We start from the raw sequence: 14,793 nt of genomic DNA, 5'->3' as shown, positions 1-14,793 counted from the left end.
GCTCCTATGAATCTGTGCTCACAGATATACATCTCTGCTCCTCCTCTGTCCTCCAGTCCCTCCTCCACTGGGAGCCCATCATTCTTCCCACTGCTTGGATTCCTACCACTCCCTGCCCCCAACAGCTGAAGTCACTGATAGAATGAATCCAGTCCTTCCAACATACCCCCACCACCCACACAACCACCTATTCAAGCTCTGGGACCATGATTTGCCCAAAACATCAGTTCAGTTCAGTCACAGTCGTGTCTGACTCTTTGCGACCCCATGAATCACAGCACGCCAGGCCTCCCTGTCCATCACCAACTCCCGGAGTTTACTCAAACTCATGTCCATTGAGTCAGTGATACCATCAAGCCATCTCATCCTCTGTCGTCCCCTTCTCCTTCTCCCCCCAATCCCTCTTAGCATCAGGGTCTTTTCCAATGAGTCAACTCTTCACATGAGGTGGCCAAAGTACTGGAGTTTCAGCTTTAGTATCATTCCTTCCAATGACCACCCAGGACCGATCTCCTTTAGAATGGACTGGTTGGATTTCCTTGCAGTCCAAGGGACTCTCAAGAGTCTTCTCCAACACCACAGTTCAAAAGCATCAATTCTTCCGCGCTCAGCTTTCTTCACAGTCCAACTCTCACATCCGTACATGACTACTGGAAAAACCATAGCCTTGCCTAGATGGACCTTTGTTGGCAAAGTAATGTCTCTGCTTTTGAATATGCTATCTAGGTTGGTCATAACTTTCCTTCCAAGGAGTAAGTGTCTTTTAATTTCATGGCTGCAATCACCATCTACAGTGATTGTGGAGCCCAGAAAAATAAAGTCTCTCACTGTTTTCACTGTTTCCCCACCTATTTCCCATGAAGTGATAGGATCAGATGCCATGATCTTCATTTTCTGAATGTTGAGCTTTAAGCCAACTTTTTCACTCTCCTCTTTCACTTTCATCAAGAGGCTTTTTAGTTCCTCTTCACTTTCTGCCATAAGGGTGGTGTCATCTGCATATCTGAGGTTATTGATATTTCTCCCGGCAATCATGATTCCAGCTTGTGCTTCTTCCAGCCCACTGTTTCTCATGATGTACTCTGCATATACGTTAAATAATCAGGGTTATAATATACAGCCTTGGCGTACTCCTTTTTCTATTTGGAACCAGTCTGTTGTTCCATGTCCAGTTCTAACTGTTGCTTCCCAACCTGCATATAGGTTTCTCAAGAAGCAGGTCAACCAGTTAGGACCACAGTTAGGACCTGATTACTGATATTCAATCACTAAGTCATGTCTGACTCTTTTGTGACCCCATGGACTAGAGCCCACCAGGATCCTCCGTCCATGGGATTTCCTAGACAAGAATACTGGAGTTAGTTGACATTTCTTTCTCCAGGGGATATTCCCCACCCAAGGATCAACTCATGTCTCCTGCATTGCAGCTGGATTCTTTAACTGCTGAGCCACTGGGGAAGCCCTTTATCAGCCTAGAGTTACTATTTAAAATCTCAATAAGATTATCTTGGGAAAGAAGGCAGAAAGAGAAAGAAAAGTCTACAACCAAGGCCTGGTGCACTCTCATTAGGTGGAGGCTTGATAGAAGTGATCCAGGGCAGAGAGGTCAGGGGTAAAAGGAAAGTCAAAGAATTGTGCTCTCACTGATACCTGAAGGAGAAACAGTTTCAGGGTGGAGAGGAGTCAGCATGCTTACTGAGAGGCAGTCAGACACAGATACACAGAGAACTGGTTGCTCTCCATCCTCAAAAGAGATTAGCCATGAAGCTAACAAAGCTTATATTTCACAGCCCGAATCTTATGGTTACCGAAAGGGAAGGGGAAGGGAGGAATAAATTAGGAGTTTGGGATTAACATAACACACTACTATATATAAAATCAATAAACAACAAGGATCTACCGTATAGCACAGGGAACTCTACTCAATATCTTGTAACAATATATAACAGAAAAGAATCTGAAAAAGAATACACACTAATATATTTATCTGAAAAACTGCCATATGCCTAAAACTAACACAACATTGAAAATAAACCATACTTTAATTTAAAAAAAACTTCACAGCCTGTCACTAGCATAAGCTCCTTCCAATGCCCATAGTTAATTTTGTATCTGCAGTTTTGTATCCTTTTGCTTACAGGATTCTCCAACTTGATAAACTTAAGCCCCATAAACCTAGATGTGGTTCTCCTCACCATCCTTCTCCTCTCTCTAACAATTTGCCCAGGTAAACATCACTGATGTCATTTCTTCCTTAGTTCCCTGTGGTGCATTCCTCTCTTCCACTGTTCTCTTTTCTTCTCCTGCCATGCTCTAAATGAAGATGGTGAATAGTTGACCTCAACCTGTTCTCCCTACATTATTACTCTGTGAACTTATTCATTCATCTCATTCTTATGTGACAATTCCCAAATTCAAATTCCAACACTGAGCTCTACCTCTCAAATATGGGCAAATACTTATGCTCTTGTGGAATTTGCCATGATAAAAAGTTATCATTCTATAAAGCTCCTGAGCAAAAGATGAAATGGATAAAAAGGGAAAGAAGCATATGCTTGGCTCAGTCAGTATTACTCACTAGCGTGTTCTTTCAGAAAAGAAATGGAACAGTACTTCCCTGGTATAAAGAATCTGCCTTGCAGTGCAGGGGACATCCCTGGTCTGTGAAGATTCCACATGCCTTGGAGCAACTAAACCCCATGCACCACAACTTCTGAGCCCGGGTTCTAGGGCCTGTGAACTGCAACTACTGAGCACTTGAGCTGCAACTACGGAAGCCAGGGAGCCCCAGAGCTTATGCTCCACAAGAGAACCCACTGCAAGGAGAAGCCTGAGCTCCAAAACAAAACAGTAGCCCCTGCTCCTGGCCACTAAAAAAAACCCTGTGCAGCAACCAAGATGCAGTGCAGAAAAATAAAGAAAGGAAAAAAAAAAAAAAAGAAATGGAAGGAAGGCTGTCTTAGTAACCTATTACTGAACAACAAAGTATCCCCAAATTTAGTGGACAATAGCATTTATTATCTCACAGTTTTTGCAGGACAGCAATCTGTGTGAGACTTAGCAGGCTGCAATCAAGGCCTTGGCGGAGGCAAGTCATTACTTCAAGGATCCCATGGGGCAGGATGGGCTTCCTAGCTCCCTCAGGAGGGATTAGCAGGATTCAATTCCTCACAGGTTGTTGGACTGAGGGCCTCAGCTCTGTGTGGGCTGTCTGGCTGGGGGTGACGCTCAGTTCCCTGCCATGTGGATGGCTCCATAAGACAGCTCATAACCTGGTTAAGTGGCTTCATCAGAGTGAACAAGTGGGAGGGCAGCAAGGTAGTGCCCGTGATGGGGAGTGCAAGAAAGATGAAAAGTCAGTCTTTTATAACCTCCTCTCCAAAGGGACCTCCATTACTTTTGTCTTATTCTATTGCTAGAAGTGAGTCACTAGGTTCTGCCCACACTCAAGGGGAGAGGATTTACATTAGGGAGTGAATACAGGGAGTCAGATCATGGGGAGCATTTTAGAGGCCTCCTACTGGTTCTCCAGGTACTCGCAACTCTGCAGAGAAAGCCTTATGGAATATTTGAGAAAGACCAAGGTAATGCTGGCGCCATGGCTGCTGGTCTACACAGGTGTGTTAAGTCACTCTACGTTCGAGACTCTATGTTCCTGTCAGCTTGCTTATAACACGTTTTAGACCATCACTGATCTTCAGTGTCTTTTGAGATGCGTTCCAGGGAGGTATCCCACCTCCCCTCCCACTCCAGAATAGTTGCTACAATACTATAAAAAGTAAGCTTAAAGACCTTACCAAGAACCATTCTCTGTGCTGGTGCAAGAGTCCCCATTCTTTTTGGTATTGCAGCCGACTGGAAAATGCAGTGACTTCATTTCATTTTCCACTGCGTGGTCAAAGCTTCACAGAAACACTCCTCCTTATCAATGTAGGAGACAATTTTATCATGATATAAATTATTTGTATTACCTCAGAAACTCAAGTTTTCAACTCCCAAGTTTTTCTCACCCTATAAGAAAGAAAAAAAAAAGACCAATTAGCTTTCTTTCATCTCTCTGAAAATAACGGCGATTTAACAATTAGCACACGGGCATATAATTACTCGCAGTAAACACGTGATTTAGGTGTATGTTGACCTAACTAGGCGCACACAGGGGGCTGGCGGGCTGAGGCCCCTCGTGCAGTTCCACCCCACACCTCAGGGGGAAGTCGCTACCCTTCCTTCGGCCTGATCGGCGACCTGGCTCCCGTCTCTGTCAGACCCGACCAAGTGGCCAGGAAGTGGGGGAGGCCATAGCGACGGCGGCCCAGGCTTCCTCTGTTAAAACAAGGCTGTCCCCTGTGATGCGCTAGTGGAAAGCACACTGTAATTCTGTAAACCCCGGGCACTCTGACGGCTGCCCGGGCCTGGCTCCCGCGAGACCCCGCATTTTCTACCCCCGCGCCGGCGCAGAAAGGTGCGGTCCGGCCCGACCCGGAAGCTGCCGCGGCCGCGTAGTGCAGAGCTCGCTTCTCGCCCTCTGGGCTCCTGGCGCCCCGACTCCTGGGGCCCGCCGCGTCCTCCTTCCTTGGTCCCCTCTGGCCCATGGGTCTCCATGGCGACGGCGGGGGCCCGGCTGGGGGGGCAGGCAGCCCGAGCGGGGGCGCGGCGCGCTGGGGGCCTCTGCGGCGGCGTCGCCGTGTTCGCCGCTGTGGCCGCCGTGTTCACCCTCACGCTGCCCCCCTCACTGCCGGGGGGCGACTCGGGTAATGTACTCTCAAGGTCGTCCATCCTGCCCCCTCCCTGATCCTCACCGTTCCCACGAGGTCTGGTCAGTTCGCCCACTCCATCCTCCCGCCGGGGCCCCCCGCAGGGTTTTGCGTTTCAAAACCACTTTGTGTGTTTTCATTTCTGTAATTTTCCTGTAGTTCTGGTCTCTTGTAGTTTTCAGCCTTTCGAGACAGGGCTGGTTGGTTTCGCCTGATGGGACTTAACTGGCCGCTCCACTTCTCCAGATCATCTTCCTAGCTTTACATTCCTTTTTCGTCCACAGATACCAGTGTTACTTACAGAGTCTTTGTCGTGTGCCAGACAAAAGGGAGGACAGGAGCCGCGAACAAGTTTCATGGAGAGTGTTGCAGTGCGGGCAGAGACAATACACAAACTATTGAATAAACACAACGTATTGGGAGGAGAAGTTATTGGAGACAGTAAGAGGAAAATGGGATTGATAGTGGGGTAAGCAGTGGCTCTATCCGGATGGCTAGTCCGGAAAGGCCTCTAAGAAGGTGATAATTTAGTTGAAATCTGAACGTTGAAAAGCAACCAGCCTTGCAGACTATTTGCGGGAGAACACTTAAAATAGTGGAAACCAGTTACGGCTTGAAACTGCTTCTATGGAAGTGTGACTCGGGGGCTATTTAACATGAATAGTCGTTGCGTATTTGGGATGAGAGGCAGATGTAGGTTTTGTTTTGTTGTCAAACTGATCATCTAATACTGCCTAATAGTGATCAGTAATTTTGTCAGAATGGTGCTGAAACTTGGGGTAGTGAATCCATAGACTGAAAAAACTGAACACCTTAGTTGCTGCATAACAGAACACCCCGAAATTGAGTGGCTTAAAACAACAAAGGGTTATTCTCTCACGTGTTCTGTTGATCAGGAATTTGGGTGGAGTTTAAGTGGGTGCTCTTATCCAGAACAAGTGTGTTGTCCTGGTGTGGGCTGGGGTGCAGTCAACTCAAAGGTTCAACCTAACAAGGATTAAATTCTAAACCTCATCCAGCTCTTTGATTTGGGGTTTCACAGAGAGAGAGATGGCACCACTGCCTACAGCTCTGTCATTTTGTAACCAAGTCTTGGCAGTGGCAGACCACTGCCCTGTTTTATTCTTGGAAGTGAGTCAGTATGTCCAGCCCATACTCAGCGGCAGAGGGTTATCCAGTGAGAATACTGGAATTTTGGAGTTTCAGAGGTTGTCTTCAAGGCTGCCTACCACATTAAAGATCCCTGATGTTCCTTTTACACATCATTACCTTTATTTTTTCTTTCAAATCCTATTGAATAGGAGCAGTGTTTCATTAGTATAGTGAGGAATGGAGTTATTTTCAAGTTTTCTACGAAATAATAGAAATAACTTTATAGTTGTGAGAGCTTTGATATTGAAGAGTATTACTTACAGGTTGAATAGTTCTGTACCTTTGAAAAAAAGCATTGATATTTCTTGACTATGGTTGTTTGAGCCTGAAGGATGAGATTAGAATGAATAATAATACTTGTTGAGCACTTACTGTGTGCCAGGCACTGTTCAAAGTGCTTTACATAGATTGCCATTTTAATTCTCCCAGCTGCTACCCTGTAAGGTAGGTACTCATTTATTTTATAGATGACAAAACTAGGATTAAGCTCTGTCCAGAATCACACAAGTAGAAGATAGAGGCAGTCAAGAGGAAAAAACCCAAGTAGATTGAATTTAGAGCATGCTCTCTTAACTAGCCTATGCTCTAAATTCTTTTAAATCTATCATTATGTATTTAGTGATGAAGGCTATTTAAAATTTAAGATTGTGTTACCAAGCTCAAGTTCATTTTGCTCTCTGCACAGCAGGCCAGTAAATCGGGAAAACAGTTGTTGGAGCAAGGAATAACTACTTTAACTGTAAAGCTAGCAGACTGAAAAGATGACAGACTAGCATCTCAAAAAAAGAAAAACCTTGGTACATATACAATGGAATATTACTCAGTCATTAAAAAACGAAGTAATGCCATTTGCAACAACATGGGTGGACCTAGAGATTGTCATACTGAATGAAGTAAGTTAGAGGAGAAATATTACATAACATCCCTTATATGTGGACTCTAGAAAGAAATGATACAAATGAACTTACTAAGAAAACAGAAACAGACTCACAAGCTTAGAGAAGGAACTTATTGGTTTGCCAGGGGGAGTGGATAAGGAGTCTGGGATGGACAAGTACACACTGCTGTATTTAAAATGGATAACCAACAAAACCCTACTGTATAGCACATGGAACTCTGCTCAATGTTATGTGGCAGCCTGAATGGGAGGGGAGTTTGGGGGAGAATGAATACATGTATACATATGGTGGAGTCCCTTTGCTGTTCACCTGAAACTATCACAACCTTGTTAACCCACTATACCAGGTTTCCCTGGCAGCTCAGCTGTAAAGAATCCACCTGCAGGTGCAGGAGATAAGGGTTTGACCCCTGATTTGGGAAGATCCCCTGGAGAAGCAAATGGCAACCCACTCTAGTACTGCCTGGGAAATCTATGAAAAGAGGAGCCTGGCAGGCTACACAGTCCATGGTGTCACAAAAGAGTAGGACACGTCTTAGCAACTAAACCACCACCATCCCAATACAAAATAAAAAGGTTGTTGTTCAGTCACCTAGTCATGTCTGACTTTACGCCCATGGACTGCAGCATGCCAGGCCTCCCTGTCCCTCACCATCTCCCTGAGTTTGCCCAAGTTCCTGTTCATTGCATCAGTGATGCTGTCCAGCCATCTCATCCTCTGACTTCCTCTTCTGCCCTCAATCTTCCCCAGCATCAGGGACTTTTCCAGTGAGTCATCTGTTCACATCAGATGACCAAAATACTGGAGCTTCAGCATCAGTCCTTCCAGAGAATATTCAGGGTTGATCTTGCTTAAGATTGGTTTGATCTCCCGTCCAAGGGACTTTCAGGAGTCCTCTCTAGCACCACAGTTTGAAGGCATCAATTCTTTGGCGTTGTGCCCTCTTTACAGTCCAGCTCTCAACAACTGTACCTGACCACTGGGAAGACCATAGCCTTGACTATACGGACCTTTGTCAGCAGAGTAATGTCTCTGCTTTTCAACACAGTCTAAGTTTGTCATCTCTTAACTGTCAAGAAGCAATTGTCCTCTGATTTCATGGCTGCAGTCACCATCTGCAGTGATTTTGGAGCCCAAGAAGAGAAAATCTGTCACTATTTCCACCATTTCCCCTTCTATTTGCCATCCAGTGATGGGCAGATGCCATGATCTTAGGTTTTTTAGTATTTAGTCTTAAGCTGGCTCTTTCACTCTCCTCCTTTACCCTCATCAAGAGGATCTTTAGTTCCTCTTCACTTTCTGCCATTAGAGTGGTATCATCTGCATATCTGAGACTGTTGATGTTTCTCCCACCTATCTTGATTGCAGCTTATAACTCATCCAGCCTGGCATTTTTCATGATGTGCTCAGCATGTAGGTTAAACAAACGGTGACAGCAGACAGCCCTGTTGTACTCCTTTCTTGATCTTGAACCAATCAGTTGTTCCATATAGGATTCCAACTGTTGCTTTTTGACCCACATTCAGGTTTCTCAGGAGACAGGTGAGATGGTCTGGTATTCCCATCTGAGAGCTTCCCACAGTTTGTCATGATCCATACAGTCTAAGGCTTTGGTGTAGTTGATGAAACAGATGTTTTTCTGAAATTCCCTTACTTTCTCTATAATCCAGTTAAGGTTAGCAATTTGATCTTCAGTTCCTCTTCCTTTTCTGAACCCAGTTTGGACATCTGGAAGTTCTTGGTTCACATAATGCTGACGCCTAGCATGCAGGATTTTAAGCATAGCCTTATTAGTATGAGAGATCAGCACACTTGTCCGATGGTTAGCACATTTTTTGTACTACCCTTCTTGGGAATTGGGATGAGAATTGACCTTTTCTAGTCCTGTGGCTACTGCTGGATCTTCCAGATTTGCTGACGTTTAGTTGCTCAGTCATGTCTGACTCTTTGGGACCCCATGGACTGCTGCATGCTAGGTTTTCCTGTCCTTCCCCATCTTCCGGGACTTGCTGAAACTCATGTCCATTGAGTCGGTGATGCCATCCAACCATCTCGTCCTCTGTCATCCCCTTCTCCTGCCTTCAGTCTTTCCCAGCATCGGGGTCTTTTCTAATGAGTCAGCCCTTCGCATCAGGTGGCCAAAGTATTGGAGTTGCAGCTTCAGCATCAGTCCTTCCAATGAATATTCAGGACTGATTTCCTTTAGGATTGACTGGTTTGATCTCCTTCCAGTCTAAGGGACTGTCAAGAGTCTTCTCCAACACCACAAATCAAAAGCATCAATTCTTCGGTGCTCAGCTTTCTTTATGGTCCAACCCTCACATCCGTACGTGACTACTGGAAAAACCATAGCTTTGACTAGATGGACCTTTGTTGCCAAAGTGATGTCTCTGCTTTTTAATATGCTATCTAGGCTTGTCATAGCTTTTCTTCCAAGGAGCAAGTGTCCTTTAATTTCATGGCTGCAGTCAACATCTGCAGTGGTTTTGGAGCCCAAGAAAATAAAGTTTCACTGTTTCCATTGCTTCCCCATATGTTTGCCATGAATTGATGGGACCGGACGCCATGATCTTCACTTTTTTGAATGTTGAGTTTTAAGCCAGCTTTTTCACTCTCTTTCACCTTTATCAAGAGGCTTTTAAGTTCTTCATTTTCTGCCATAAGGGTGGTGTCATCTGCATATCTGAGGTTATTGATATTTCTCCTGGCAATCTTGATTCCAGCTTGTGCTTCATCTAGCCCAGCATTTTGCATGATGTACTCTGATATAAGTTACGTAAGCACGGTGACAAATTGCTGACATAATGAATGCAAAACCTGATGGCATCATCCTTTATGGATTTGAATAGTTTGCTGGAGTTTCATCACATCCACTAGCTTTATTAGCAGCAGTGCTTCTTAAGGCCCTCTTGACTTTGCACTGCAGAATGTCTGGCTCTGGGTGACTAACCACACCATTATAGTAATCCAGTTTGTTAAGATCTTTTTTATACAGTTCTTCCATGTATTCTTCCCATCTCTTCTTGGCCTCTTCAGGGTCTATTAGGTCTCTACCATTTTTATCCTTTATTGTGCCCTTCTTTGGGTGTAATACTCCCTTGATGTTTCCAATTTTCCTAAAGAGATATCTAGTCTTTCCCCTTTTGCTGTTTTCTTCTATTATTAAGCACTGTTCATTGAAGGTCTTCTTGTCTCTTGTAGCTATTCTTTGGAACTCTGCATTTAATTGGATATACTTTTCCCTCTCTCCCTTGCTTTCCGCTTCTCTTCCTTCTTCCACTATTTGTAAAGTCTCAGATACCACTTTGTCTTCTTGCTTTTCTTTTTCTTTGGAATGGTTTTGTTTGCCACCTCCTATACGATATGTGGACTTCTGTCCTTAGTTCTTCAGGCACTCTGTTAGCTAGATCTAGTTGAATCTATTTGTCTCTACTGCGAATTCATACGGGATTTGATTTAAGTCATACCTGACTGGCCTAATGTTTTTCCCGGTTTTCTTTGTGCTGTGCTTAGTCGCTCAGTTGTGTCCGACTCTTGGCAACCCTGTGGACTCTGTCCATGGGGATTCTCCAGGCAAGAATACTGGAGTGGGTTGCCATGCCCTCCTCCAGGGGATCTTCCCAATCCAGGAACTGAACCCAGGTCTCCCACATTGCAGGGGCATTCTTTACCATCTGAGCCACCAGCGAATTTTCTATGAGAAGCTGATGATCTGAGCCACAGTCAGCTCCAGGTCTTATTTTTGCTAACTGTCTACAGCTTCTCCATCTTTGACTACAAAGAATGTAATCAATTTGATTTCAGTATTGACCATTTGGTGATATCGATGTGTAAAACTAGTCTCTTGATTTGTTGAAAAAGGGTGTATGCTATGACTAGTACGTTCTCTTGGCAGAATTCAGTTAGCCTTTGCCCTGCTTCATTTTGTTTTCTAAGGCCAAACTTGACTGTTACTCCAGATATATCTTGACTTTCTACTTTTGCATTCCAATCTCCAGTGATGAATAGAACATCTTTTTTCGGTGTTAGTTTTAGGAGATCTTCTATGTCTTCATAGAACTGATAAGCTTCTTTGGCATCCGTGGTCAAGGCATAGACTTGGATTACTGTGATGTTGAATGACTTGCCTTGGAAATGAACTGAAATCATTCTGTCATTTTTGAGATTACACCCAAGTACTGTATAAGTACAATTTCGTACTCTTTAGTTGATTATGAGGGCTACACCACCACCACCCCAATAGAAAATAAAAAGTTTATACACACACACACACACACACACACACAAACAACCTGAATTTGGGTTCCTTTTATACAGAAGAGGGGGAGGGTCCACTGTGGTGCTGACCAGTAGCTGAGCAGGGCTACTATATCTGGTGCCTGCCCCACACCATTACAATTGTTGCTTTGTTTTCATTAATAATGTGTGTTTTTTTTTTCCCCAAAAAGAATAAAGTTATCTATTCACTTAGAGTTATCAGATTTTTTTAGGTATTCTGATTTGTTTAATTTGACGCTGGCTAGTAGTTGCTTCTAATATTTTTATGTTCATTTTTTGAGAATGCTAAATAAACTTTTCCAGTGTTGCCAGTAAAATTTGTATAATCACATCTTTGATAATTTTGCTTATATGTTTAATGTACTGTTCTCTTTGAATTTCATGTTAATGAATTTTTTTTTAACCAATAAGCAGAATGCATCTCAAGACCAACATAAAGTATATACTCTTCTTCCTGATAAGTCTTACATTATACTTCATGAATCCATCACATTGTGCGGCCTAGCCAAAACTACTTTTTGTACCACTTGATACACATTGTTGATTTATGGGCAAAAGCATTCCTGGTCATTTAGAGGAAAGGTTGGGAATCTAGCCTTCACTTGTGTTTGTTATTCTTGGGAAAAATAAATTCGCTTATATGGGTATTTATGTATTTTTAACATATAGAGGGATCTGGGTTATGTAAAGGTGAAGCATCTATTAACTACTCTGAGTTTGCCACCCATTTGTGTCCCAGACAAAGCTGTGGTTCTCAAGCTTGACTATATTGAATACTTGAGGACTGCTTGGAAAACATGGGCCCTGATTCCAGAGGGTGTCGTGTAAGTAGATTTGGGTTATGGTCAAGGAATCTTCATTTTTAAAAGGCATCCAGTTAATTCTGATTCAGGTTATAGTAGGACTTATATTTGACAAATTGTTTGTTGTTTAGTTGCTAAGCACTGTCCAACTCTTTTGGACCCCATGGACTATAGCCTGCCAGGCTCCTCTGTCCATGGGATTTCCCAGGCAAGAATACTGAAGTGAGTTGCCATTTTCTTCTCCAGGGGATCTTGGTCCAGGGATCAAACCCACATCTCCTGCATTGTATGTGGACACTTTACCACTGAGCCATCCAACCCTGGTGTAAAGGGTTGATTGAAGGAAAGCAAGGTGCCAGAAGGCTTTTTTTTTTTTTTAACTATTTCTCTTTTTATCATGTTCAATTTTAACAGTAGTGCTTCTCTTTAGCTTTTTATCAAGGGTACATAATAGACTTTGAATACTAGCATCTTTTCTATTTAGATTTTAATTTACATACGAAAAGAGTTGGTGATGGAGGTTTGTAACATTCAAGATTCATCTTTCTACCAACTCCCACAAAGAATAACAGTATATTGACTTTTCAGTGGTAAAAAGAAGAGAAAATAGGGCATTTTTCTTAATGTTAAATGTAATTCTAAATACATTTTTATTTGAGGAGAATGAATAGCGACCTTGAAAATCTGAACTGAACTCTGCTTCATTGCACCTACAGAAATGTAAGAATCAGAAATTAATTAAAACCTTTTGGGACTGAAAACATAAGAGCAAACCCATTCTAGAGTATAAAATGATAAATACAGTTTTGGTAACAGTTTCTACAAAGGGAAAGTTATTTTAACATTTTAAAACCATGAACGATTTGTGTAAGATACAAAAAGGGCTTTTGTCTTCTAAGATGTTCTTGAATTTTTCTGGAAGGCTTCAAAGATGTCCTTAAATAAGTGACTTAAGTAAGTAGTATCTGTCTGTCATGCCCTTGTGGGGCTTCTCTGAAGTGAGTGATTATTGCACCTGATGGGGATGTCTAAGTAACAAGGATGACAACATGATAGGTCTTTTTGTCGTCTTCTATGTGCAAGACTCTTCTGGGTGGCACAAGGAGGGAGAGGTGCTGATGTCTTCTTGACAGAACCCTGAAATGGATAACTTAGTGGAAAAGACAAATGAAAACAACTAACCAGAATAGAAAGCAATCTAAAGAAGTGCTTAATAGGCTTCAGGCAGGTTCTATGAAGGAGGCAGAAGTGATTAATTCTGATAGGTGAAGCTGGGGAGGGGTATGTGTAAGGAAAGGTGTCACTGAGAAGGTAACAATTGAACCAGGTCTTGAAGGATTTAGGAGTGAATGCTGGGTGAGAAAGTGAGTGATAAGAGGTGCAAAAGAGGACCATTTCAGAGTAACAGTGGGGAGTCTGATCTGACAGAGGTGAGCCTAAGTTTCATGGACATAAGCCTTGGGAAAGGAACCAGAAGCCGTAGAGGGCTTAAGTGTCACGATGAGAAATCAACTTCATTCAGTGGGCAAAGACCAGCCATTGAGAAATTTTAGACTAAGAAAACAATCTGACCTCTGGGGGGTTGGGGGGTGGCAGTAATTAGTGATTTCAGTAGGAAGATGAATTGAAATAGAATATTGGTCGAAAGCTACTGCCATAGCCCAGGACAAGAGAAAAGGTCTAAAATAGGATCAGGGTTCTAGAAATGAAGGAAATTGATAGCCACTGAAGGATAGAAAATAGACATTAATACATTTTCCAATAGATAATTTTTAACTTTCATAAATCAGTTAATATTGATATTGATTGATTTCTTAAGCTGTACAGTATTATGTATATAGGAATGAGTCAGAAATAGTCCCTGGATACTAAAAGGACTATCAAATAGGCACTGAACTACTACGTCATAATTTTAGAAGTAATTGCTAATGCTGAGGAGTTACAAAGAACTATGTAAATGACATGGTGATTTAATGGTTTGAAAAAAAATGTGCTCTGGTAATCAAAGCTTGCCAAAATAACCTGCAGTTAATAAGCATTTGGCAATTGTTTAAAAATATCCAATGTAATTAATGTAGAGAAGGTATCTAAATGCCAGCTTAGGACGGAAAGGCACATTTTATAGACTGTTCAAATCCAGCTTCTGCACATATTACATATAAGGTTGCATTTTTACAGGCAGTTTTGCACTAAATTCTTGAGGGATAACATAGCATTTTACACTAATGCTCTGTTAAGAGTTTTTATATATTTGCAAGTGTAAACAACCTTCAGGACGGAAAGTAAGCTTTTCTTAAAAATTGAAATATACTTGATTTACAATGTGTTTCTGGCATACAGAAAAGTAATTTAGTTATACATATTACATATTCTTCATTATAGGTTATTGCAAGATATTGAATATTATTCCCTCCTATAGTAGGAGCTTGTTTAAAATAAGCATTTTTAGAAACTAGAATTCACCTATATTTCCACTGACCAGTTATTAAAAACTGTCAAAGATAGTTTGTTCAATGAGACCTAAGGGAGAAAATACTCTGAGACTATTTCATGCTGTTAAATCTCTACAGATTTACAGTTTTATCCAGTCAAATTAATGCAAAACCCCAATGCAAGCATTTGGATTTTGAAAACTTTGGAGGAGTGTCATTTTCTAATAGTAATTATTGGTTTTACATTATTTTTTTCACAGGGGAACTGATCACAGCCGCACATGAGCTTGGAGTAAGTATTAGTTTTATTGTTTAATCAATGCTCTCATTAACAGTTTTAGGAATTAAGAAAGTTTAATTAAGCATGGAGTAAAGTAGATTAATTTATTTTCAAACCCCAGTTTTTAGTAACTTATAAGTACAGTATGTGACAATTTACTTTAAGTTTTAAATCCAATTAAACTAAATTATAAAGCAA

At 42.1% G+C, this 14,793-nt stretch overlaps 1 protein-coding gene across 1 annotated transcript in view; it reads left to right on the top strand.

The window, feature by feature from the left end:
• Positions 1-4,587: 4,587 nt before the first annotated feature.
• TMEM260 (transmembrane protein 260) overlaps positions 4,588-14,793 on the top strand; it is a 69,162-nt gene continuing 58,956 nt past the window's right edge. Inside the window, 3 exon segments of the mRNA XM_068965088.1 lie at positions 4,588-4,620; positions 4,622-4,748; positions 14,576-14,607. Of these exon segments, the coding sequence (XP_068821189.1) occupies positions 4,588-4,620; positions 4,622-4,748; positions 14,576-14,607 (192 nt within the window).

The sequence above is a fragment of the Capricornis sumatraensis genome, chromosome 2 (assembly GCF_032405125.1).
Source record: "Capricornis sumatraensis isolate serow.1 chromosome 2, serow.2, whole genome shotgun sequence".
NCBI classification, from domain to species: Eukaryota; Metazoa; Chordata; class Mammalia; order Artiodactyla; family Bovidae; genus Capricornis; species Capricornis sumatraensis.
The sequence above is the reverse complement of the archived record's forward strand: the minus strand, read 5'-3'. Positions and strand labels throughout refer to the sequence as shown.